The following is a 25,890-nucleotide window of genomic DNA, read 5'->3' on the forward strand; positions in this document are numbered from 1 at the left end:
TCAAGTTTTACTAGAAAATGTAAAACAACTGTAACAAATAAAATGTTAAGAAATTAAGTGCCTAGAAGATCTGATCTTTGAAGTTTGAGTCTATAAAAGAACTACAAAAGTCCTTTATTGTTAAGATCTCTTATTATAAGAGCTGGAAAAACCACAAAAGTGATTTAGCTCATCACTCTCATCGAACAAATATGAAAAATGAATAGTAGAGAGGTTAGTGACTTGCCAAAGGTCGCATGATGAACTAGCAGTCAGAATAAAATTCTTTGTACTACATCACACTAAGTCTCTAAGAAAAGACAATTCAAGAAGGGCCTCCCCGGTGGCGCAGCGGTTGAGCGTTGGGTTGCGAAGCTGCCCGCGGCCTCTGCGGCGCTGGTTCGATCCCCGGCTGCTCCCCGGCCACCGGAGGAGGGTCCCACATGGCGCGCGGACCTCTCCTGCCGCCCGCTGCTCCCCTCAGCAGTGTCCTTCGGTCCTTCTGCCTGCTCTGCTCCCCACTCTGGCTCCGGTGAATTCTCTCACCCTCCCGCGCTTCTGACTGTACCCAGTGCATGTATAAACAAAACAAACAAACAAATAAATAAATAAAAATGTCTCTATTAAAAAAAAAAATCTTTATGAAAAGACAATTCAAGAAAGTGGGAGAGGAGGGAAAGACAGAAGTAGAAGGAAAACCAAACTGCCTACTTGGTAATTTTAAAATATATTTACTTTAGGAGAATGCATTATATTGATATAAGAAACATAAACATAAAAAAATTTTATTTTAGCATATAAGAAGAAAAGTATGTATCTGAAAAAGTTCATGTACTTACTGAAAAATTAACACTAATGATAAAGACTAAAAATATTTAAGAATTTTAGACCAGCAATGTTCTTAAAATCCATCAAGACGTTTGCTTATTCTGTTGACTACTCTTGGTTTTTAAGAAAATTAGTGTGGACATGCAGGTATCCCTGAATTTATCTAGCCTTTAAAGGAACTTACAGTCCCTGAAAAGGCAACATGGAAACAGATCAACATTGGCCGCCACAATATGTTCACTCTAGTTTGGATGGGCTTCCCACTAAGTCATTCTTGGACATGAGCTGCCTTCTGGGACTTAGGCAATCCGGGATGTTTCTGGAACCAGAAGAAATCTCTCATGACAGTCAATAACATTTTACTTTTGGTTCACAAAATGAAAAATATTCTAAATCTGGTAAATGCAAAAGAATCCATTTTGATCTTCTATTACATGATAAAGAATCTTTAAGTTACAGCCCATTTCTCAAACATCTAAAATGTTAGTGCCCGAAGCACCCTTAGAATTAATTAATATCATAATCTCATTTTATAGATTAAACAAATTAAAGTTCAGAGACAGGTCCTTAATTTACTCAAAACCATACTTTGTTGGACGCTAACTTTTTTCAGGAATAGCGTATAAGGACAGGATATAGATGGCCTCCTTGGAAAGCTTCCATATTCATTTGGTTTAGAGAAAGCAGCACATTCTAGAGGTCTGCAGATATCTAGAAAGATGGACAGGCAGGTCATAAACATATAGAAAGCCTATTTCAAAAGCTGCTATCCCATGGAACAGTTAAGTATGGGCAAAAATATGTATAGTCAAGTAAATTCTGAAAATGATGGGTTGAACAAAGTAAAATAGGCTTCTTTATGTCTGATCTGTTGAGAGCATTTACTGAATTTATGAGTGAAAGTTCCCAAGGGTATAGTGGCACATGCTCTGTTTCACAAATTTACTAGTGCCTGAATCCCTTTTTAAGTCACCTATTTATATCTCCCTAAATAGTATACTAAAGTGTACATGTTAAGAAATCTTTGCCTGTTATCTTTAAACCCAGGTATCAATTATATTTTATAATATACACTATAATATATTTCTGTCTTTTAGCTCTCATTCAGGGTTGTGGCATTAATAATCCCCCTTTGCTCTGTATAATTCAATCAAGTCTTACTGGAATAGTGGCAGAATACAGGAATTGGGCCAATCTAAAGCAGAGAGTCACTATAAGGTTGAAATGTAGATGCTCAGAGTTAAATTCAACAACATATATATTCCATCTACACTATATACAACTGACATAATTCATCTTTTCAACCCTCTTTACAACTCCTTTCCTTCTCTTTTAAAGATTTTTTTAAAAAGATTTATTTATTTATGCATAGAAGAACTGGGGTACAGGTCAGAGGTACGGGGGGGGCGGTGAGAGGATTCACCGGAGACAGAGTGGAGAACAGAACAGGCGGATTGACTGAAATACACCGATGAAGGGAACAGTGGGCGAGGCAGAAGAAGTCTGTTGTGCCATGTGGTTCTCCCTGCCCAGGGATTGAACTCGTGCTGCAGTGGCTGCAGATAGCTTCATAGTGCTGCATCTTAAACCCTTGAGCCATCAGGGAGGCCCTCTTTTAAAGGTTTTAACTTTCATAAATAAGTTAATCTACTATCTCCCTTCTTGGCTCTCCTATTTATTGCACTATTAGCATTTTACTGCTATTTGCATCTGGGGAAGGTGACTCCTAGGAAAGGAAAGCACAACTGAAGAGGATTAATAGAGCACACATTTTTGCTTTCAGACACGTCAATTTTATTTTGAGGTGCTTTCAAATATACCAATTTTATTTTGATGTTAAATTTTATCTCTATACCAGTATAATGACTAATTAAAACAGCAATTTTTGTGGGTGGGGGGCATCTGTTTATACTCATAGGATCTGAGCTAGAAATTTTTCATTTACTAAGAAAGTGGCATTAAAATCACAATGCTTTCTTTGCAGCCAAATTGCTCAGAAGATGGAAAAGTTCCTTTCTATATTATCTATAAATTCTCTGTACCTCTTGAAAATCATCTGTTCCTGAAAAAACATTAGGCCCTTTATTGGTTCTTCCTCCACGGTCTTTGCGTTTGATTTTCTTCGTCAAACAACGTCCACGACCAACATTAAAACTTTTAGCTCTCTGTTCAATACCTAAAAAAGTTAAAATGTACTTTAAATATTATTGCACAAATTATAAGAATTTTATTAAAGAAGTAAGTTATAATACAAAGTGATTTCATATTTTACCAAAGTCATATTGAACTAATAAAGTTTTTTAATGACCTTAAATCCAGGCCAATAAATACGAAAAAAAAAAATGTTTCTCTTCTGTACAGGGACTGCACCTATACTGGTGTAAGAAAAACTAACAAATGTTTCACTTCATTCTAAGAAATTATAATGCTAAAAATAACATCAATATTCTTCTCTTAGAACAGTGTTACAGATTTTCAGAAACTGGTATTTTCACACTCTGGCAGGCTGTTATAAATTGAATACTACCATTTTGGATATCAACTTGGTATATGGGTCAAAAATCTTCAAATGATGGCCATGTCTTTCATACATTTCTACAATTCAAATTTATTCCTAAGAGAAACTGTTTGCCAAAATGTTTTCTGAGATGTGTATAAATATGCAGTATACTAATACAGAATTAAAAGTAATTAGATGCAACTTAAATCTGAATTAATTACTACCAAATAAACCTATAATGTGTCCAACAAATTACATAGACATTAAAAGTTATTCACTAACACAAGAATGAGATAAAATTCACAGCTAAGGGAAAAAATATGTTAGAACAGAATGTAATAATTTCTATTAAAAATATTTGGCACAGAAATTCCAAAAGAATGTACATTCAAAATAGGAATAACAGTTATCTCTAGGTGTAGGCATTCAATTTTTGTTTTTTTTTTATCTTTGCTGGATTACCTTTTTTACATACTGAAAACATTTTCTTTATTTGATCATTATAATTTCATAACTCAGGAGAAAAAACAAATTTCAAAAAAAACCCCCACAATACTCAATTCTTTAACAGAACAAAGAAGAGCTTGAAAGGGGAAAAAATGCAGATAGAAAGGAATGATCAAGGCCTCGCCTGCATTCCCTATCATCCCCAAGTGGAATGATCCCTGACATCAGTATGTCTAGACTCTAGGAACAAACTTACTAATTACAAGAACATATGCATAAACAAATTCCTTTCTCTTTAATTCAGCTAAGTCTAGATTCACATTTTTCAAAGACATTATGGTAGGAAATCAAGAAAAAAAAATAAAACCATATAGAAATAACCAAATTTACTCCATACTGATTCCTTTTTGCAACAATAATTAAAGGATAATTACATAGGGGTTCCCTGCTTACTATCTTACTTCAGCTCATTTTGGTCCTGTTTTCTTTTTTTACATCATGTTCATTTTTAAACAATATTTGCTTCCCCCTACCCCCTCAGGTGTAGTCCCCATAGTTTCCTTCACCAATGCACCCGTGTACCATCACCTCAGTCCCCTGTGCTCCTCCCTTCCTCCCTCCCTCTGATTCCTTTTCCTCCTCCTCCCCTGCAGGATGTCTCTGATTTATAATTGTCTGTTTTTGCTTTGTTGTGTTTTGTACTGTTATTATTTTTTTACACTGATGTTTTATTTGGTCCCCCTATATTCCTCCTATAAGTGAAACCATCTGATTTTTTCATTTTCCTTCTGGCTTATTTCACTGAGCATAATTCCTTCTAGCTCCATCCATGTTGCTGAAAATGGCATGAGTTTATCTTTTTTGATTGCTGAATAATATTCCATTGTGTATATATACCACATCTTCTTGATCCAATCATCTATTTTTGGGCATTTGTGTTGTTTCCAGGTTTTACCCCTATTGTAAAATAGTGCTGCAATAAACATAGGGGTAAAGGTATTCTTTTGCATCAATGTTTTTGTGTCCTTTGGGTAGATCCCTAGGAGTGGAATTGCTGGGTCATATGGTAGCTCCATTTTTAGTAGACTGAGGAAACTCCAGACAGCTTTCCTTAGTGGCTGGACCAGTTTGATTATATACAGGAAGACTGATTGTGTACAGGAAGGCTACTGGTTTTTGTGTGTGGATTTTGTATCCTGCTACTTTACTGAACTGGTTGATTATTTTCAGTAGTTTTTCTGTGGAGTTTTTAATTAATATAGCCTATATTTAGTTAATATAGTCTCTACGTATATCATCGTACATCTGCAAATAGTGACAGTTTTACTTCTTCTTTCCCTATTTGGATTCCTTGTATGGCTTTCTCTTGTTATTGCCCTGGCTAGGACCTCCAGTATTATATTGAAGAGCAGTGGTGAGAGAGGACATCCTCGTCTTGTTCCTGATCTTAAAGAAAAGGCCTTTAGCTTTTCAACATTGAAAATAATATTGGCAGTGGGTTTGTCGTATATGGCTTTTACATGTTATGTTCCTTCTATCCCAAGAATTTCAAGGGCCTTCATCATAAATGATGTTGGACTTTATCCAATGCTTTCTCAGCATCTCTTGATATGATCATATGGTTTTTATTTTTCTTTTTGTTGATGTGCTGGATTACACTGACGATTTTTGTATGTCATCCTTGTGCCGCTGGGATGAATCCCACTTGATCGTGGTGTATTATTCCTTTGATGCATTGTTGGGATTCTGTTGGCAAGGATTTTTGCATCAGTGTTCATTAGGGAGATTGGCCTGTAACTTTCTTTTTTTGTGCTGTCTTTGTTTGGTTTTGGTATTAGTGTAATGTTGGCTTCATAGAACATATTTGGTAGTATTCCTTCTTTTTCAATTTTTTGAAAGAGTTTGTGTAGAATAGGCACTAATACACTGCTGAATGTTTGGTAGAATTCATTTGTGAAGCCATCTGGACTGGGCTTTTGTTGTTGGGGAGTGCTTTGGTTGCTGCCTCAATTTCACTGCTTATAATTGGTCTGTTTAGGTGTTCTATTTCTTCTTTGTCCAGCGTTATTTGTCCATCTCTTCTAGGTTGTTGAATTTGCTTGCATGTGTTATAGTAATCTCTGATTATTCTTCTGATTTCTACTGAGTCTGTTGTGATTTCTCCACTTTCATTTATAATCCTATTTATATGTGTTTTCTCCTGTTTTTTCTTTGTGAGTCTGGCTAGAGGTTTGTCTATTTTGTTTATTTTTGCAAAGAACCAACTTTTGGTTTCATTGATCTTTTGGATTGTATTTTTAATTTCCAATTCGTTTATTTCTGTTTTGATTTTTATTATCTCCTTTCTTTTACTGGCTTTAGGGTTTTTTTGTTGTTCTTTTTCTAGCTCTTTGAGATGTGAGATTAGGTTGCTTCTTTGAGTTCTTTCTTGTTTGTTGATGTGAGCCTATATTGCTATATATTTTCCTCTTAGTACTGCTTTTGCTGCATCCCACACATTCTGGAAAGGGGTGTCCTCCCTGTCGTTCAACTCAAAGTATTTTTTAATTTCTTCTTTAATCTCCTCATTAGTCCAGTGGTCTTCCAGTAGTGTGGATTTCAATCTCCATGAAGTGGGAGGGTTCCTTGTTTTCTTTTCATGATTTATTTCTAGCTTGATGCCTTTATGATTGGAGAAGATAGTTGAAATGATTTTGATCTTCATGTATCTGTTGATGTTTGTCTTGTGGCCCAGTATGTGATCAATTCTGGAGAATGATCCATGTGCACTTGAGAAAAATGTGTACTCGGATTTTTTTGGATGCAGTGTCCTATAGATGTCTGTTATGTCCATGAGTTCTATGTCTTTATTTAGGGCTCTAGTGTCTTTGTTTATTTTTTGTCTCGTTGATCTGTCCATTGGTGAGGGTGGGATGTTGAAGTCCCCCTCTATATATGTATTTTCTTTAATGTCTGTTTTCAGAGCTGATAATAATTGTCTAGTATATTTTGGTGCCCCTTCATTTGGTGAGTATATGTTGATGAGTGTTATATCTTCCTGATTTATTGTCCCCTTGATCATAATGTAGTCTGTCTATGCTTCTTTTTACCTTTTTAAATTTGAAGTCTATTTCATCTGATATAAGTATAGCTGTTCCTGCCTTCTTTTTTGGTCCATTTGCTTGTATGATTGTTTTCCAACCTTTTACTTTCAGTCTGTTTATCTTTTGTGGTTAAACGTGTTTCCTGGAGACAACAGAAGGTTGGATTTTGTTTTTTAATCCAGTCTGCTACTCTGTGTCTTTTTATTGATGAGTTTAATCCATGTATATTTAGTTAATATTGATATGTTGGCATCTGTATTTGCCATGTTGTTTGTCTTCTTTGTGATTTTATTCTTCGCTTTATTCTGTTCTTCTTGTTCATTCCTCTGTTGGTTTTGGCTTTAGGACTTCTTGTAGAATTTTTTGGAGTGGGGGTTTAGTTGTAATGAATTTGTGGAGTTTCTGCTTGTCTGAGAAGGTCCATATTTTTTCTTCATAGAGGAAGGAGAGCTTTGCAGGGTAAAGTATTCTTGGCTGGCATTTGCTGTGTTGAAGTTTGTTGAATATGTTACTCCATTCTCTTCTTGCCCGTAGTGTTTCTTTGGAGAAGTCTGAAGTTAACCTGATTGGTTTTCCCTTGTAAGTTATCTGTTTCTTTCCCCTTGCCAGTTTCATTATTTTTTCTTTGTCTTGGACTCTTGGAAGCTTTACTATTATGTGTCTTGCTATAATTTTCTTTTTTTTTTTTTAAAGATTTATTTATTTATACAAGAACTGGGGTATAGTCAGGGGCGCAGGAGGGTGGGAGAATTCACAAGAGACAGAGCGGGGAGCAAAACAGGAACACAGACCGAAGACACTGCTGAGGGGAGCAGTGAGTGAGGCTGGAGAGGTCTGCTGCGCCATGTGGGTAGCTCCCTGGCCGGCAGTGTATGTATGCTTTTCAAGTGCACGCCAGTGTCTGCAGAAATGAAGCCTTTTGCACCGCACTCCCGTGCCTGGATGCCTGGTTTTTAATTATTCAGTGAGGGTCATTTACCTCAGTGATGGTTCCCGTGCGTCTCCCCACAAACCTAGGTTACAGGTGCAAGGACCTGGGCAGCCACGAGCCGTGTATGCTTTTGGAGTGCGCGCCATTTTCTGCACAAGCTTACCGGCTGGCCTTAGGCTATTTGCAGGTCTCTCCGTGGGGTCCTTATCTTCTTCTAATGGCACCCGGAGCCATTAGCTCACCTCCGTGGCAATACAAGCACGGTTTTCCACAGTTCCCATTTGGGGGTACAGTGCCTGTGGTAGTTCCTTTCCACTCACTGCCCCGCTTGATCTGTAGTTTGTTCTTGTTTTTTTTTTTTCCTCCTTTCTGTTGGTCAGAGTGTGCCAGCTTTGTGGTGGGAGAGGGTAGCAGGGTTCTGAGCTTTCCTCTCTTCTCATCCTCTTTAATGGTAACTTTCCTCTTTGGGCAGTTTGACAGAGTTGCCCGTTTATCTCTTGTGTCCCAGTTCTAGCAGGGACCTGCCGCTTTTCCTCCCTATAACTTTTTTTTAATGGGAGGACTTGCAGTGTTTCCCCACCACCATGCTGATCCTCCTCCTTTAGTGGTCCTGGTCCTGTTTTCTTGACTGGATAATTCTTAAGGTTGATTTTGCCCTGATGTGACCCATGGTGTCTATGGCAACCTGCCCAACTCTGTTTAGGGATCATGTGTCTCAATATAGCAGGTGGATAAGTGACCACTACAGAAATTTCTTTAGATTATGATTTTATTTCCAGGCTTGAAGGATGTGCTCAGTCCTAAGTACACACGCATAGCAAAGCAGACTGCCACATTTTAAAATCTAATAATACAATAGATTCCCAGAATTCTGTCCAATTATGCTTAAAGAATAAAATACATACATTAACAGACAACTTAAAAGGATATTTTTTCAGTATACTGATATATAGAAGGGAGAGGAGAAACATAACAGTATAGCATTTTTTTGTATTTTTTTAAAATATTAGCCTAGCTTTCTAATTCAAATATGAAGATATCATACAGATTGAAATATTTGTAGATTTCCATCTTTGAGATCTACAAAATAATGAAAAATGAATTCAGGAATCAGGAGAATAACTTGATCTTGAGAAGGAAAATATAAATCATACTCTATAGCTACCTGTTTTAATAGGTTCTCATATTCAAAAAACAAACGAACAATTTCAAACTTACCTAGCTGAACTTTCATTCTTTGTTTTTTCCCTGGTTCTTTAGAATATGATGATCCTAAAGCAGTACTTGAGGTTTCTTTAGCTTGCCTGTATTGTTTCAAGTGACTGGAAAAATCTTCCTCTGTTTCCTGACTATAGTTACCAAAGTTGTCATCACTGTAGTTACCAAAGTTGTCATCACTGTAGGTACTATACTCATCGTATTCTTTACTCTTATATTTTTTGTTATGTTGACTCTTCTTTGATGTCACATAGCTTCCTGATACATGTCCATGCTAAGTAAAAATGTAAAATCATTATTAGGATTTTTCAATTCTATACAGAAATTAATAGTAACACAGGACATCTTTTTTTCCCCCCAGAAAGTTGGGAGAAAGGAGAAAAGATAGTTATTAGATCTGCCTCTTGGTTAGTACTTACCTATGACACTTTTAAAAACTAAACCCAAAAAGCTAAATGCCACTCTGATACTAGTAAACATTATAATGTTCATAGGTCCTTGATGGTGAGTATATTTTACTCACTTTTTGTTTTCTATGTCCCATATTTTTTGTTTGCCATGTTCTGTGTCTCAGTATTTGCATAGGCAGGGATACTTAAAAGTACATGCCATCATACATTAATTCCTTCTCCAAAAAACTGAAGAGGTCTTTTTAAAAGTAAGGAATATTAATAAAGTAGCTTGTGGGGTGGAGGGAGAAAAAAATATATGTTGAACATTGAAAAATTACCACATGACATGTTTAAGTCTATTATATTTCATATTAAACTGTATGTATAAAAAGATTTGTAAAAACAAAATGTTTATATCTGAGGCTTAATAGAGAAAAACATCTAGTGAAATTGCTTTTTATGAGCTGTTTATTACAATATGTTTTTATTTTAATGCTCTTTACTAAAAAGCACATGAAAACAGAGAATATACTTTAGCCCTAGAAGTTCATTTAATTATTGTATTCAAGTCTAGTTCTGTTCACTAAAGTATTTTCATTAGTTCTATCACATCTTCTGACAGTTTTTTTTAAGGCAAAAAAAAAAAACTGCACATAATTACAACTTGAGGATCTAGACCATGATTCATCTTCAGCTTGGTACATTTTAAATATGATATAAAACTATTACATGGGAAGAATACCAACATGAGACTGTTTTTAATAAAATACAGAAAAATATTAAGATCTTTTTAGTGATTACAAAATAGAAAACAAATATATAACTAAAGTAATCCAAACAATGAATCACTATAAATTTATAATTTTGAACACATTATTACTTTCTGACTTGTTTTAAGCAATACTTTAAGTTTGCCTAGCATTTCAATAATTCAAGAGATGTACAATTGTAGCCAAAAGGGCAGTTTCTGATATTTTTTTAAAAGCCACTATAATAATAAAAAAATAAATGCTTAGATTAAATTGAAGATTAGTTTAAGGGGGCTTACATTTCCTTTAGTAAAAGGTGACTATATTAATGATTCAATGATATATCTTAGTGCTTTATGACTAAAAATTGCTTTGTTAATGGGTGAGGATGAATTTTTCTCTGGAGATTAGATGTTTGCCCAAAAACCTTTAATTATCAATATTCATTCAATTTTCTGATAATTTTCAGTTATTATAAAAACAATTTCCATATTGCTACCATTTTAAGTAGAATTATCCCCAAACTTTTATTTAATTCCCTTCCTAGTTTTCCCAACTGCAAATATTCCCAATAGCCATTTGATGATGCAAACTTCCCATGCCATGGTTTTGTGGGAAAGACTCTACTATGGTGTAAGTGCTCCTAGGAGCATTAAATGGATGATGGGTATCCAGCAGTCCCAGCTTTTTAGGAGGATATCTCCTTAGGCTTCACATGTTCACTGTTTGGAATAACAACATGTATTCACAAGCAAGGATCTAGGCATTCTTGTAACTTTCCTGTAAGTCATTATGACAAAATAAAAACATATTAAGGCAGCTCGCCCGCCCGCCTGTAACTATGTAGGCATTTCTTCTCACAAACCTTTTCCCTTTGCAAAGCAGCAGCGGAAGCTCTCTGCCTGCCTGTGTCTATGCAGGTGTCTCTCTTTTCCTTTCTCCTTTTCCTAATAAACCTGTCCTTTTAAAATGTAAAAAAAAAAAAAAGTATTAAAAATAAGAGTGAAATAAACAATTTTTCAATAAATAAAAGCTGAATTTATTGATAACAAGTCTACACTGTAAGATATGCTAAATAAAGACTAAATGAAGCACTTTAGATTAAGACAAAATAGTATCAGATTGAAACTCAGATCTATACACATTCCTAGCAAACTAATACATAATGTATTCTTTATTTTCAAAGGATTAAAATTTGTAGCAAATGTCTTATATTTTTTCAAAATATTAGAAGACAAAGAATAAAACTGAAAGTCTTATTTTTCCATTAAAAATGGAAGTGCATTAAAAGCCACAGTGATATACAATTTCATGTCCATTAAGAAGAGTATTATACCAAAAAAGAAAAAACCCAAAAATAAAACAGAAAATAACAGGTTTGACAAGGACATGGGAAAATTAAAAAATCTCATACATTTTTAGTGGGAATATAAACACGACGTAGCCATTGTGGAAAACGGTTTGCCGTTCCTTGGAAAGTAAAATATAGAATTACCACGTGATCTAGTAATTCCACTTCTAGGTTTATACCCCAAAATTGAAAGTCAGGGTCTTTAAAAGATATCTGTAAATCCATGTTCAGAGTATATTACTTGTAATAGCAAAAAGGTAGAAGAAATGTTAAGTGCCCATGAACATAGGAATGGATAAACAAAATGTGGTATATACATATAATACAAAATCATTTGGTCTTAAAAGAAATGAAATTCTGATAAAATATAGATCAACCTTGAAAAAATTATGATTCAGGCATAAAAGGATAAGTACCATATGATTTTACCTATATGAGGTACCTACAGAGGGAAATTCATAGAGATAGAAAGTGGAGATAGTGACAACCAGAAGCTGATGGGAGGGGAAAAGAAGATGTTACTACATAATGGGTTCACAGCTTCTGTTTGGGATGATGAAAAAGTTCTGGAAATGGATAGTGGTGATGGTTATTCAATACTGTGAATATGCTTAGTACAACTGAATTATACACTTAAAGCGGTTAAAATGGTTAAAATGGTAAATTTTGTTATGTATATTTTATCACAAATGTTACATTAGATATTATGCATATTTTTAAAAAGGTAATACCTGAGGAAATGGAATGTCATAATCCCTGTAGAAACTAGTTCTTTTTTTGTGGGAACTTTCTCTTTGTTCCACTTCTGAATCAAGGCTGTAGTCTGAACTATCACCACTAGATGGAGAATTATGCTAAAAGAAGGTAAAAATAAAATCACATTTGCAAAAGAAAGAAAATTTAACTAGTAACTAGATAAACTTTTTTCAATTAGCGCATTATCTCAGCAGGCTCTACAGTATTAGTGCTCCATTTAGATACCACTCCCAACAGGCATCTCCTCCATATGGTATCTGCCTTAAAAATGATTTAGTGGATTAGCATTAGGAGTCTGTCAAACCCAAACCTGTCCAGCACCATACAAACTAATATGAGCACCTTATTCTCAGGTGTGAACTGGAAATAGAAAAGCTCCCTCTTAGTTTTTATTGCTATCCTCAGTTTAGCCCATGGACTTTTCATTTTGACTGGAGGTTCCTCCATTTTGAGATGAATACATGTTGCTAATTTGTTTAGTTCCTTTACCTTCCCTCTGCTTCATTACACATAATGAAGCATGATTTTTTTTTTTTTTAATAAATTTTATTGTTATATTCCCCATACAATTGCAGCCCCCCCATTCTGACCCCAATCCCTCCCTCCCACCCCCGCCCCCCTAAAAGTGTCTCTGGTTCATAGTTTTTTGTTGATTTTGATTTTCACTTTCTTATAGTTATTCATTTTCCTGGTCCCTTATTTAAGTTTTCTAGATTCCTGCTATGAGTGAGACCATCCGGTATTTTTCTTTTTCTTTTTGGCTTATGAAGCATGATTTTGTTACTGTCTCCAGTTCTGTGAAATCCAGAAAATCCAGTTTGGATTCATCTACTGTAATTTTGAAGTTTGTGGAGATAACTTAGTACTTCATTTTTTTTTTTAATAGATGTTGCCAATGAGTTTTTGGTTTTGCTATATGAAGTGCTCTGTTTTTATGTGGGTACTTCAGGGAGTTTCAAAAGCTATCCCATCACTGCTGCCAACTCTTCCCTTAGTTCTCTGTCAGCATAGGTTTCCCTTCTTCCCCAACCCAATCTACCTCATTTGTCTATTCAGCACCCTATTTTCTAGATAGCAATTGTTTTTCATTTGTTTAATAACTCTCTCTTTCCTATTTCAATGTAAACTCTGTAAGAATAGAGACTATTTCATTCATGACAATAACTCCCAGCATATGGCACAGATTTTCACAGTAATACGTATGAATGAAAACAATAAATGAACAAATGGACAACACCAGTGCTACTAATGCATAATGGACTAGTGACAATGCTACTAATCTCTATCTGTAGAGAATTAAATTATACTTTCTTAGCCTTTCAGCATCCTTACACACCATTTTTCATCAATTCAAAAGATTTAATATGCATTAAAAGTTACCTTTATTATTTCTGTTAAACCTTAGGATAATTCATATAAGCTGTATGTTCAGGGGTTATTAATCACACATGTAAAAAGACCTAATCTATGTTATTAAAAAATAGGCAATGATTTATAAGTTTTAATTGCTAATATTGTATATTTCATAAAAATTTACCTAAAGAATAAAAAGTATATTCTAACTAACCTTGTGTTTCTCACGCTTTCTCCTCTTGGATTTTTTCTTCTCTCTTTCTTTCTTGTGTTTTTTTCTTGATTTTCTATAGGCTTTCTCATTTTTCTGCTTTTCGTCCTCTTTTGCCTCCTGTTCATGTGTTTCTTCAAATCCTGCATCATCTATTTCACCATCTTCTAATTCACCATCTTCTCTATAGAAGACAATAAAAATTTTAATTTTCAAATGTCAATTCTAAAATGAACCTCACAGAGACATTTCCAAAAGAAAAAAGAAAGCACATGCCAAGAGTTTAAGTTATATTCATTAGATCAGGATTAGCAAGTTTTTTTTTCAGTAAAATAAATATTTTATTTACATTTGCAGGCCACTTCTGGTTTGTTTACAAATTCTTCTCTATTTTCTTTTAAAATAATCCTTCAAAATGTATGAACGAATCTTAGCAGTTAAAGTTTGCCAACCTCTGGTTTAGATTCAGATCACTTCTTTTCTATCATGAATGAATGAAGGAATGCATGAATGCAGTGTTAGCCCAAAGAATTGCAATAACTACCATCTACTAAACTACATTAATAAAAAAAAAGTTAAACATTTTAGGAAGCAAACACTCTCACTACAGAAAGAAATTTTTATTTAATTTTTTACTCTCTCTATACATAGACAGCTGTGTTAGCTTTAAAATACAATAATATATATTTATATATATAGCTTTAAATCAAAAGCAATATATATTCTCACCAACAAAGTAAACTTCAATAAGAAAACAAACTTCAATACCCAAGAATATTCAATTCCTCAACATAAATCTGTAAAAAATATTCATAGCAAAACCATAAATCTAATTCCACTTTGTATATAAAAGTATCTTTGCCACCATGGAGACTTAGCATAAGAAAAAATGCTTTCATTAAAGCATTTTTATAGTTATAGAATTCAAAATGTTCATTAATAGTATATTAAATGCAAATGAACCAACTGACATAGATGGGAGAATACATAATTTAACACTCAGTTATGCTTTTACAGTTTGAAAAAAATGCAAACTACTTACAAATAGAAGACATGATGGTATAAAAAGACAAGTGTCTTTATATGGCTGGAAGCAAATGAGAAGCACCCACCCAAACTGTGGTGTTTGCATCTTAAAATACCTTAAAATTACTAGAAACGTGTAATTTCTAAAATGCAAAACTGAGCATGTCACTCTCTTGTTAAAAATCTTCAATAATAACAACAATGTAATGTCTCAAATTTGCATAAGAACAGTCCACTGAGTATGGAGGAAGTGGTCTCAATAAAACTGAGTTACCATGAATTGGTAATTGCGGAAAGTATGGGATTTGTATGTGAGGATTCATCCTATATGGCCTGTACAGGAGTTACAAATATTCCATAATAATAATAAAAAATATCAATGATTACCTTCTAACCTGAGGATAATGTCAAAACTCCCTGATATTGCCAAAAAGCATTTTATAATTGAGTTCCTGTTTATCCAGCTTTCAGTTTCTTTAAACCTTAAACACTGCCATAAAAACTCCTTTTCCTGCTCCTCTCAACCCCTTTTCTCTCACCTGTTTCATCTGGCTAATTTCAATTCATTCTTTAGGACTCAATTTAGATGTCATTTCCTCCAAGAGGCCCTACTGACTACCCAGGTTTGGGTGAGATGTTACATCCTAAGGACTCTCCTATTTCTCATTTCGTTACCACTGCACTCTACACAAGGTTTGAAATGACTTATTTATCAGCTGGTAATAGCAGGGTATGTAACTGTGTCTTTCACAGCTATATCTGTAACTCCTAGTAATGTGCTCTGCTGCTTCTGAATGATTGAATGTACTATATATATATATATATATATATATATCCCTTGCATTATAGAATAGGCACGTGATACCACTCTAAATTGGCTCTGAAGTCAAAGTTATTTTTCTCAGGTTTCTATTACAAAATTAAAGTGCTATTTACACATTTAGGCAAACTTGAAAATTTCCCTGTGAGCCAGTCTTGGCATTCTGGTTGTTTTGATTACAAAAAAAAAAATGTTCTGAACTTTTATAATACTATAAAACATTATGGCCCAAGAAAATAAGTACATCCAATTCTCCATCAACAGATGAATGGATAAATAGTGCTTTATTTATATAATGGAATACAATAAAGAAAAAAATTAACCACTGCTACACACTATATGGATGAATATTATAAATATAATAATTATGAGCAAAAGAAGTCAGATATAAGAGATGATTTGATTTATTTACATGCATTTCAAGAACAAGAAAAACTAATTTGGCGGCAAATGTAAGAATAGTGATTACCTCTTGGAAGGTTTTAACTGACAAAAAGGGATACTAAGGTGACTTCTGGGGTGTCAAATAGTCTGTGTATTATTATATTCAGTAATTCTGTCACTACTATACATATAGATGTATAAAAATTTGAGTTGTACATTTAAAAATTGTGTACTTACTGTCCATAACAAGAATTAAATACAAACAACAACAGAAACTCTATGGGCATTCATCCTTTCTTTTCCCACCTCTCCTCCAACTTGAACTATTTAACACGTGAAAATTTTTCTATGTGAAAAACACTAATTGATACTTTGTCTTTTCACGAGATATTTAAATATGTGTAGTACTTAAGCTAGAAAGAGTGCATATAAATTTGCCCCATGCTACATAAATTCTTTTTTTTTAAAGATTTATTTATTTATTTATACAAGCACTGGGTACAGTCAGAAGCGCGGGAGGGTGAGAGAATTCACCAGAGCCAGAGCGGGGAGCAGAGCAGGCAGAAGGACCGAAGTACACTGCTGAGGGGAGCAGCGTGCGGCAGGAGAGGTCTGCGCGCCATGTGGGACCCTTCTCCGGTGGCCAGGGAGTAGCTGGGGATCGAACCAGCACTGCAGAGGCCGTGGGCAGCTTCGCAACCCAGCACTCAACCGCTGCGCCACCGGGGAGGCCCGTGATGGAAATGTTTTAAAGTTAGATAGTAGTAATAGTTGCACAACACTGAATATCCTAAAGACTGGTGAGTTGTATATTTTAAAAGGGTGAATGTTATCTTAATAAGACTAGTATTTTTTTAAATAATAAAGTTAAAATATATTTTATCACTAGATTTCAAGATCAAGACTGGAGACAACTGGAGAAAAACAAATCAGTATGAAATTAAAGACTCTGAAATACATCAATGACTCCACTGTACATGTTTTTATTTGGAGGATTCACAAAATCCTTCAAATGGTATGCCTCAATAGAGGATTCTACTTTTCTCCATTTTGATATTGGTGGCTATTAAAATAAATTAACCTGAACCATTCAATCTTACCTCCACAGGTAGTTTCTGCTAAAGGCTCCTGTTACAAGCTACAGATCAGAAACTGAGTCTTCTGGAAGAAACACAAAAGCCTCAATAAAAGACTATACAAATATTCCTGAGGGATGATATTACAAAGACATTTCTCAGGAATACAAGGTTCCTGGGATATGCCAGAACATCATCAAACACACAAAAAATGTACCAAGTAACTATGTTAAGATATAATACCCAGAACTTCTTAACAATCTGTAACAAACTTTATAGAAGTAAAATGCATATCATAAGATTAATAGAACATATATTTCCTAGATAATTGAAACTATTGCTTGTAATACTCTTCATGCCTTTGTTCAAATTCACTCTGACATTTCTCCCTTATTCATGAATGGAAACTGCTCTGTGCCTTTGCCCTGGCAACCTCTCATGTCTCCACATAGCCCATATAGGGAAGGCTCAGCCATGTGCTGACTTAAGCTTTGGTCATATGCTCTGTGATGCTCCAGATTATGGAAAGATAGACAGTCTTAGGAGGTGTTGCTACAAGACTATTTCTCACCCACCTCCCCACTTTGTGGGAGGCTACTGTGGAGTGGTTTCTTATCCACCTTTCTGGAGAGCAATGAGATCTAAGATTTTCCATCTTGCTTGCTCTTTGTAGTACAACTATAGGCATAAAAAACTGCTAAGCTGCAGTATGGAAACTTAGCAACAGGATGCACTACCACTCAGGTGGCCTATGACCATCTTGCCTCTTCACTATCAGTATTATCCTGTGGGACAAGAGACATGAGGAGTTGTCTTGCCTCTGTTGTTTATGTAAATAATAAATTCTCTGAATCTTACTGGCTGAATCTTTCAACATGCTTCACAGAAAATGTGCTTGGGCCTAAGCCTGGCTCATGCTGAAATCTATATAGCTAACTTATATGTGATCCTCTTGATTAACCCCTGACATAATTCCCTTTCATCACCCAAACTAGGTATTTTACCCCAGGAGAGTACTGGGGCTACCTGACAGGAGATTTTGTGATTTCATGTTTGTCCCAATACTAGAACTTGAATATTTATATCTTAGCTATCTTATTAGTTTCAGAAAAAGTTTCTTTACAAATTGACAATGGTAAAATCCACTGACTACAATTTCAAAGCACTTATAGTCTACCCTTGATCCAGTCTTAATACATCCTCTGGAAAGACCTTCGTTTGCAAAAATCCAGCATACCTTTTTCACTATCTAGTCATGGCAAATTTTGCATGGTTGTTTCACTACTCCAGTCAATCTTAAAAGTCTCAACCCAGTGGGACTCAGTACAAATACATGAGCAAAATTACACATTTTAATTAGCCTAATATCCCCCTATTTCTATGACAACTGTTGCAAATTTTGTTAACTCCATGTAAGTTATCTATTCCCTGGAGATAACCGAGAATTCCTATTTACTCATTTTTGTTACAAGTAATTCCTCTTTTGTTTTAACAATTATATGTGGTACTTCTAGACCTTATTTCCTGAATCAACACACTCATTTGCCTTATAAAAACCTAACTTGCCTTATACAGGTAATAACTATATGTGATAATGTAATAATTAGATAATTTTAGTTATTTCCTTCCCAACTCCTTCAGGAGGCCATGCATTTCAGGAGTTCCTGAAGGACACTGCTCTCCCTCTAGAAAAAAACAGATCCTCCTTTTTTTCTCTAGATCAGTAAGGTTCTATTTTCAAATATGGGGGTCAAATAACTTGAAAAAATTATCAAAAACTTGCTAAGAACATTAACTAAAAAGAGAAATAAGACTGTAAAGTCTTAAAAAATACAACAAATGAAACTACACTGATCCAAGTAGTTGTGGATAACAGTATAGCCCAGATTTCTTGCTGGCAGGCCACGAAAAAAATATGAAATACTGCTGCTAATACTTCCTGTTGCCCACTCCTCTAGTCAATCTTATAACACCACAGGGCTAGCTGACCAATCTAAATTCAAACTAAAAGAAAAGACAGCTTGGCTATCAAAAGAAGACTCTGAAGGAGTAGTAAGACTGATCTGGTCAAAGTGAGGGAAACTTAGTCATCATTCTAAAATGACTCTTTATTCTTATTTGTGTTACAGTCATTCAATGTTCAGATTCATATGTGCTACTGCACAGCTTTTAATTCAACAGTCGCTAAAGAAATTTATTTTGCAACAGGAAGAAAACAAAGGGATTCTGATATTGTCAGGCTAAATACCAAGGCCTTTCATCAGAATTCCTACAAAGATCACAACACACACATGGTGAACATGTGGACTGCTGTTCTACATGTGTAGAACTAAGGTTGGACAGTTAAAATAAAATTCTGCAAAGTTCCCAGCCTGTGCATATAAAAGTGCTGGCTGTATATCCCTGAGCTTAACAGATACTTTCATATTCTACCTCAGACATCTTTATAAAGCAATGCCTGGGCTTTTGTGACATAAGAATAAAAAACACAGAATTTCTACTTCCCAAATGACCAATCAGAACAATAGTTAGAATTTCTCCCAATATGTAATAACCTTTCATTTTCCTCTTTCTCGTTCAGCATGGAGAGATACACTGATCTTATTTCTTACCCAGCAAGCAGATTAACTTTCTTTTTCAAAAGCTGTATGGTGACTTTTATTACTCTTTAAAGCTACTTATAGAGGGCCTCCCTGGTGGTACAAGGGAATGGGTCTCAGACTATCAAGCTATCGCTCAGCCACTGCAACATGAGTTTGATCTCTGGCCAGGGAGCTGACCCACATGGCACAGCAGACCTCTCCTGCTGCTCCTCTCAGCAGTGTATTTCGGTAGACCTGCCTGTTCTGCTCCCCATTCTGTCTCTGGTGAATCCTCTCACCCCCTGCACCTCTGGCCTACACCCCAGTTCATGTATGCATAAATAAATAAATCTTTTTAAAAAATAAGGCTACTTATAGCCCTTTATTGAATAAATCACCAAACATGTAAATAAATCACGGTGAAAATTCTAAAGATAAAGAGGACACTAATAATACTGAGATTAATTTACAAAGGGGTATGTCAGAAACCCCTTCCTAATTTTCAGATATGAGCTACCAGTTTGGCTCTGAGCTTCAGGAAACAAGGTTTAGGTAGAAGACAACAAACAAGACAAAGACAGATCAGTTAATCAAGAAAAGTATAATGTTCTCTAGGCATAAGATCAGAGAAATTTCTCCTGAGTTCTCATAAAGACAGTATTATCTAGGGCTTTCCTGGTAGCACAAAGAATTAAGTCTCATGAGTTTGATTCTTGGCCAGGGAGCACAACAGACCTCTCCTATCTCACCTGCTGCTCCCCTCAGCAGTGTATTTCTATAAATCCACCTGTTCTGCTCCCCACTCTGTCTCTTGTGAATCCTCTCACCCCCACACCTCTGGCCTACACCCCAGTTCTTCTATGTATTAAAAAAAAAAGAAAAACCACAACAACTATATGCATAGCAATGTTCTGTTCCCCTCTGTATCCCCAGGGAAATAAAAGGCTTTTATTCTTTTAACACACTTATTCACCACCATCTATGTGGGGGATAAAATGGTAAATAAGGAGACATGGTTTCTTCTTTCATGAAATTTTCATTACAGTGACGGAGTAACACACAATTAAAGAATCACACAAATTAAAATAAAAAAAAAACCACACAAGTAAATGAGATTGGTAAATAGTGTTGGGAGAGCACACAATAGGTTCAGGTCAGCTGTCAGGGAAGTCTGGAAGGATGTCCCTGAGGAAATCATAAACAAAATGAGATCAGGAATTACTCTGAGAGATAAGTGTGAAGAACTCTGGTAGATCAAAATAAAATTAGCAAAATCTGTGTAGAAGAACTGAGATGGGAACCAAGGCAAGTCAGTGTCACTAGATAGATCATAAAGAAAAGGGTTCAAAATTAAGCTGGATAGCTGGGCAGTACTAAATCATGCAGAACTTTGACCACATTTGGAGTTTATTTTAAAAGAAATGAGAAAAAGGAAAGGATCTGTTTTCAGGAAAGGAGGTGATATGTTTAGACTTCCATTCCGAAAGATAACCTTCAGAGTGAAAAAAATATACAGAAGGGAAACAAAACATGCTGAAGGAAAGCAATTAGGATGCCACTGTTCCAGTAATGGTACAAAAGAAGATAGGAATGTATATGGAGATTCTGATAACAAGTGCGCCCCCCCTTCAAATACACACACTGTCACTGATGGAAATGTTTTTTCTCCAACAGTGATAAAGGAGAAAAAATTAATTGAAAACTACTAATATCAAAAAATAAAGACTATTATTCTTCAGGCAATCCTCCATAAATATTACAAGCATATCCATGATTTACAACTTTAAAATGTCATCTCATCAAAAACATAACAAAATAAAAAGTAAATAAAAAATAAGATACCACCTCATTATTGTTGAGGCTATTCCTTTGAATGGGATCAAGATTTTCCCTAAAAATAGGGAAGATATGAATCAATAAGGTGTTATTTTTTTATATCGTAGTATCGCTTAAATCCAATCATGTCAGCCTTGGATTTTTCAAACAGGCATTATAATCATCTGATGCAGGTAACACATACATAAACAACATATTAATGAAACATCTAAATTCAAACAATGTAACATCCTGGTGAACTTCCAGTATAAATATGATGCACAGTACACCATGAAGTTATTAAGTTAAAAGACCTTATGAACAGGGCCTCCCCTGGTGGCGCAGCGGTTGAGCGCTGGCTGCAAAGCTGCCAGCAGCCTCTGCAGCGCTGGTTCTATCCCCAGCCGCTGGCGAGGGTCCCACATGGCACGCAGACTTCTCCTGCAGTGCCCGCTGCTCCCCTCAGCAGTGTATTTTGTCGGTCTGCCTGATCTGTTCCCTGCTCTGGCTCTGGTGAATTCTCTCACCCTCCCGTGCTTCTGACCCGTGCTTGTATAAACAAACAAACAAACAAACAAATAAATCTTTAAAAAAAAAAAAAAAGACCTTATGAACAAAGAAAATGAGTTCCACAAGGTAGATTTATTCTTTTATTTAAACACATACTTGAGGAAATAAAGCATAAAGCAAAAAAAAAAAAAAAAAAAGTTTATCCATGAGCAAACTCCAGAGAACAAAAATGAAAATAAAAGGACAGAAATCAACAAAATAGAGAAGATAATACAGAAAATAAATAAAAGTAAAGGTTATTTTTAAATGAATTATCTTTCACCATTCACTGTAATGCCAGCTTGTCTTAGCAGTCTCATAGTCATTTAAATCTATATATGAACAAGTAGAAAATGTAAATTATTCAATTTTCTATACCTTTTCTAAAAGTGTTAAGTTAACAGACGTTTTCCCATAAAGGCCTGGAACAGAATCTTTAAAACACAGGGCCTTCAGAGATTTGTGAATGTGACTAAAAAATAATTTAAAAATAATTCTCAGCAATATTTATTCTATAGTTTCTTATTATCTAATTCTATTTAAGTCTATTCTGTTCCAAATAATGTATTCATGGCAAAGAAAAATTATAAAGGTCTGAAAGGTGCATTTCTGACATGCGAAATTATCTTCTGCCCTCTTTGGTCTCTGCCTCAGAAGCAAGATGACTAAAGGAATGTCATCATTCAGAAAGTGTTGCAATAAAACACACATATATAGGCTCTGTGGCTCTACGGCCTACCACCTTCAGAAATCAACCTGTGGCAAATATGGCTACCCTGTGAAATGGAAGAGACAGTATAACTGGAGTGCCAAGGTTAAAAGATGAAATACCATTGGGACTGGTGGAATGAGACACCTCAAACTTGTACACTGCAGATTAAGGCATGAATTCCATAAAGGAACAACACCTACACCCAAGAGGGCAGCTGATGCAGCATCCAGTTCATTTAAGGATTTCAACAACTAGTCATGTATTAAATGTCTGGTTTAAAAAAAAAAAAGGTAAATTGGAGTTAATTCAGTTCTACAGGAATTATTTTAATGTTTGCCAGGACATTAGCCACCAGGCTTGAACAAATAGATTAACAATATGGGACTTGGAGTCAGGAGATGCTGTAGGGTTTTCTTTGTATTGAACAGCATTTTTTTAATTGCTCAAAGGAAATTAGTCCAAACTTTTTACTGTACCAATTTTTTTTTTTAAAGAGAGAAATAAAGAGATAATCAAATGACACAGAGCTGAAAAATGGGTTGCCCTATTTCATTCAGGGTTCTAAGACAAGACCAAGGTGAAAGTCTCCATATCAAAGTCAGAAGATGGAAAGAAAACTGATGAATGCTGGAAGAAAACTGCTATTACTAAGGTTTGCCATTCAGTTAAAACAAAAAGGGGTAAAGCACCAATATCAAGGAGAGGGAACACTTTTGGTTGCCTAAACAGCAATTTTCACCTTAAGTTAAAAAGGACACAAATGAAAACCCCAAACCACCTCTTATTTAATAAAATAAATAAATCTTTTTTTTTTTTAAACATTTTTTTTTTTAAAGAGGCACGTATTTTATTTATTTATTTATTTGTTTGTTTGTTTATACATGCACTGGGTACAGTCAGAAGCGTGGGAGGGTGAGAGAATTCACCAGAGCCAGAGCGGGGAGCAGAACAGGCAGAAGGACCGAAGTACACTGCTGAGGGGAGCAGCGGGCAGCAGCCGGGGATCGAACCGGCGCTGCAGAGGCTGCAGGGAGCTTCACAACCCAGCGCTCAACCACTGCGCCACCGGGGAGGCCCACCACCTCTTATTTAATGAGAACCTAACATTCTGGCAAAATGAGATCATCTGAACCTGGAAATTAAAGTAGAAGTGTCAAACAAACACAATAGTCCAATAACAACAGATTTCTTAAAATGCCTAATGCTTTGAACTTGTGACATGTGCAAACAGTCTACTTAAAAAGACATCATATGCAGGGCCTCCCCGGTGGCTCAGCGGTTGAGCGCTGGGTTGTGAAGCTGCCCGCGGCCTCTGCAGCACCGGTTTGATCCCCGGCTGCTCCCCGGCCACCGGAGGAGGGTCCCACATGGCGCGCAGACCTCTCCTGCCGCCCGCTGCTCCCCTCAGCAGTGTACTTCGGTCCTTCTGCCTGCTCTGCTCCCCGCTCTGGCTCTGGTGAATTCTCTCACCCTCCCGCGCTTCTGACTATACCCAGTGCTTGTATAAACAAAAAAACAAACAAAAAAAAAAAAAAAAAAAAAAGACATCATATGCAGCGCCGGTTCGATCCCCGGCCACAGGGCGAGGGTAGAACAAAAGCTCGAGAGCCAGAAAGACATGGGTTCAAATACTGTTTGTTTTTAAAGATTTATTTATGCATACAAGAGTTGAGGTGCAGGCCAGAGGTGTATGTGTGGGGGGTGAGGTTGAGAGAGACAGAGAGCGGGGAGCAGAGTGACTGAAATACACTGCTGAGGGGAGCAGTGGGAAGACAGGAGAGGTCTACTGCACCATGTGGGTTAGCTCCCTGGCTGGGATGGAACTCGTGCAGCAGTGACTGCAGATAGCTTCATAGTGCTTGCTCAGACTCAACCCTTTGTGCCTCCAAGGAGGCCCCCAAATTCTGTTTTTGAGTCATATACTATCTATATGAACTCGAACACATTATTCCACCTTGTATACTCTGTTTCCTCATCTACATAATGGTATTAATCAACTTACCATAACACTTAAGAATTAAATAAGATAAAGGGAGGTAATTACTTAGCACTAAGATAGAAAGCCCTCACCTAAAGTTTCCTTTCCTCTTGTTATTTGCCTGAAATACATGCATTTTGAGTAGACTGGATATAATGGACCAGAAGTACTTTCATAGAAATTGGGAAAGGCGGGCCTCCCTGGTGGCGCAGCGGTTGAGTGCTGGGTTGCGAAGCTGCCTGCAGCCTCTGCAGTGCCGGTTCGATCCCCGGCCACAGGGCGAGGGTCCCACATGGTGCGTAGACCTCTCCTGCTGCCCGCTGCCCCCCTCAGCAGTGTACTTCGGTCGTTCTGCTCCCCGCTCTGCCTCTGGTGAATTCTCTCACCCTCCCGTGCTTCTGACTGTACCCAGTGCTTGTATAAATAAATAAATCTAAAAAAAAAAAAAAAAAAGAAAAGAATAAAGATATTAAAAAAAAAGAAATTGGGAAAGGCATAAATCCAAGGAGCATGATTCCAAGGGCATTTTTTCCTTCATAGAATAGCAAAGAAAAAAAACTATATGAAACTAAGACAGAAAAGCTTCTGTAGGAGTCTGTTCTAGAGAGTATTTGTACTTATCATTAAGCAATACTTAGCAACACTGTGTGTGAAAGTCACCCCTACTACCAAAGTATATTGAACACACAATAAAACACAGATGGAGTAGAACAGTGTAAGTTACTCATGATGACCCAAAGTTAACTAAGAAAGGATAGTGTCTATTTAATGAGGGAAATGGTATGCCACATATTTTTATTTACAAAGATTTCTTTGAAAATATTTGTAAAACATTGGTTTCTGACAATAAAATCTGTCAACAATTCCCTGCCCTCACACATTTAATCTATGAAATTAAGATTTTTTAAAATATATCCTTTGAAATATAAACTTCTATTTATTTATATCATGAAGGAAAACCATGCCATTCCTCAAATATCCTCTATATACTAAGCAGACTACTGCATAAACCAAAACTGTGAATTCACTTGTTATAGTTTCTTGACACTATATTATCAAAATTGTTCTTTTAAATATATTATTTACGATCTTGGAACTCTCACTAAGCTAAATTTATTTATTTTCATTCCCTTTCTAGTTTCCCTCTGAT

At 35.8% G+C, this 25,890-nt stretch overlaps 1 protein-coding gene and 1 pseudogene across 6 annotated transcripts in view; one reads left to right on the forward strand and one right to left on the reverse strand.

Moving 5' to 3' along the window:
• Positions 1-25,890, reverse strand: part of ZC3H6 (zinc finger CCCH-type containing 6) — a 52,446-nt gene that overhangs the window by 13,995 nt on the left and 12,561 nt on the right. For 2 of the 6 annotated variants that reach the window (XM_054701851.1, XM_054701852.1), the window contains exons 2-6: positions 13,802-13,982; positions 12,210-12,332; positions 10,993-11,083; positions 8,987-9,260; positions 2,850-2,983 (exon numbers count right to left, since the gene is read on the reverse strand). In XM_054701851.1, the coding sequence (XP_054557826.1) occupies positions 2,850-2,983; positions 8,987-9,260; positions 10,993-11,083; positions 12,210-12,332; positions 13,802-13,950 (771 nt within the window). In that variant the 5' untranslated portion in view covers positions 13,951-13,982. Of the gene's footprint in view, positions 1-2,849; positions 2,984-8,986; positions 9,261-10,992; positions 11,089-12,209; positions 12,333-13,801; positions 13,983-14,147; positions 14,280-17,128; positions 21,878-25,890 lie in introns of those variants that run through there. The other 4 variants (XM_054701849.1, XM_054701850.1, XM_054701848.1 and 1 more) reach the window with 4 other exon arrangements.
• On the forward strand, positions 22,712-23,017 carry LOC119259635 (60S ribosomal protein L37-like; annotated as a pseudogene).

Source organism: Talpa occidentalis, unplaced genomic scaffold (assembly GCF_014898055.3).
Source record: "Talpa occidentalis isolate TD23 unplaced genomic scaffold, MPIMG_talOcc4v2.1 talOcc4.5, whole genome shotgun sequence".
In the NCBI taxonomy this organism is placed as follows: Eukaryota; Metazoa; Chordata; class Mammalia; order Eulipotyphla; family Talpidae; genus Talpa; species Talpa occidentalis.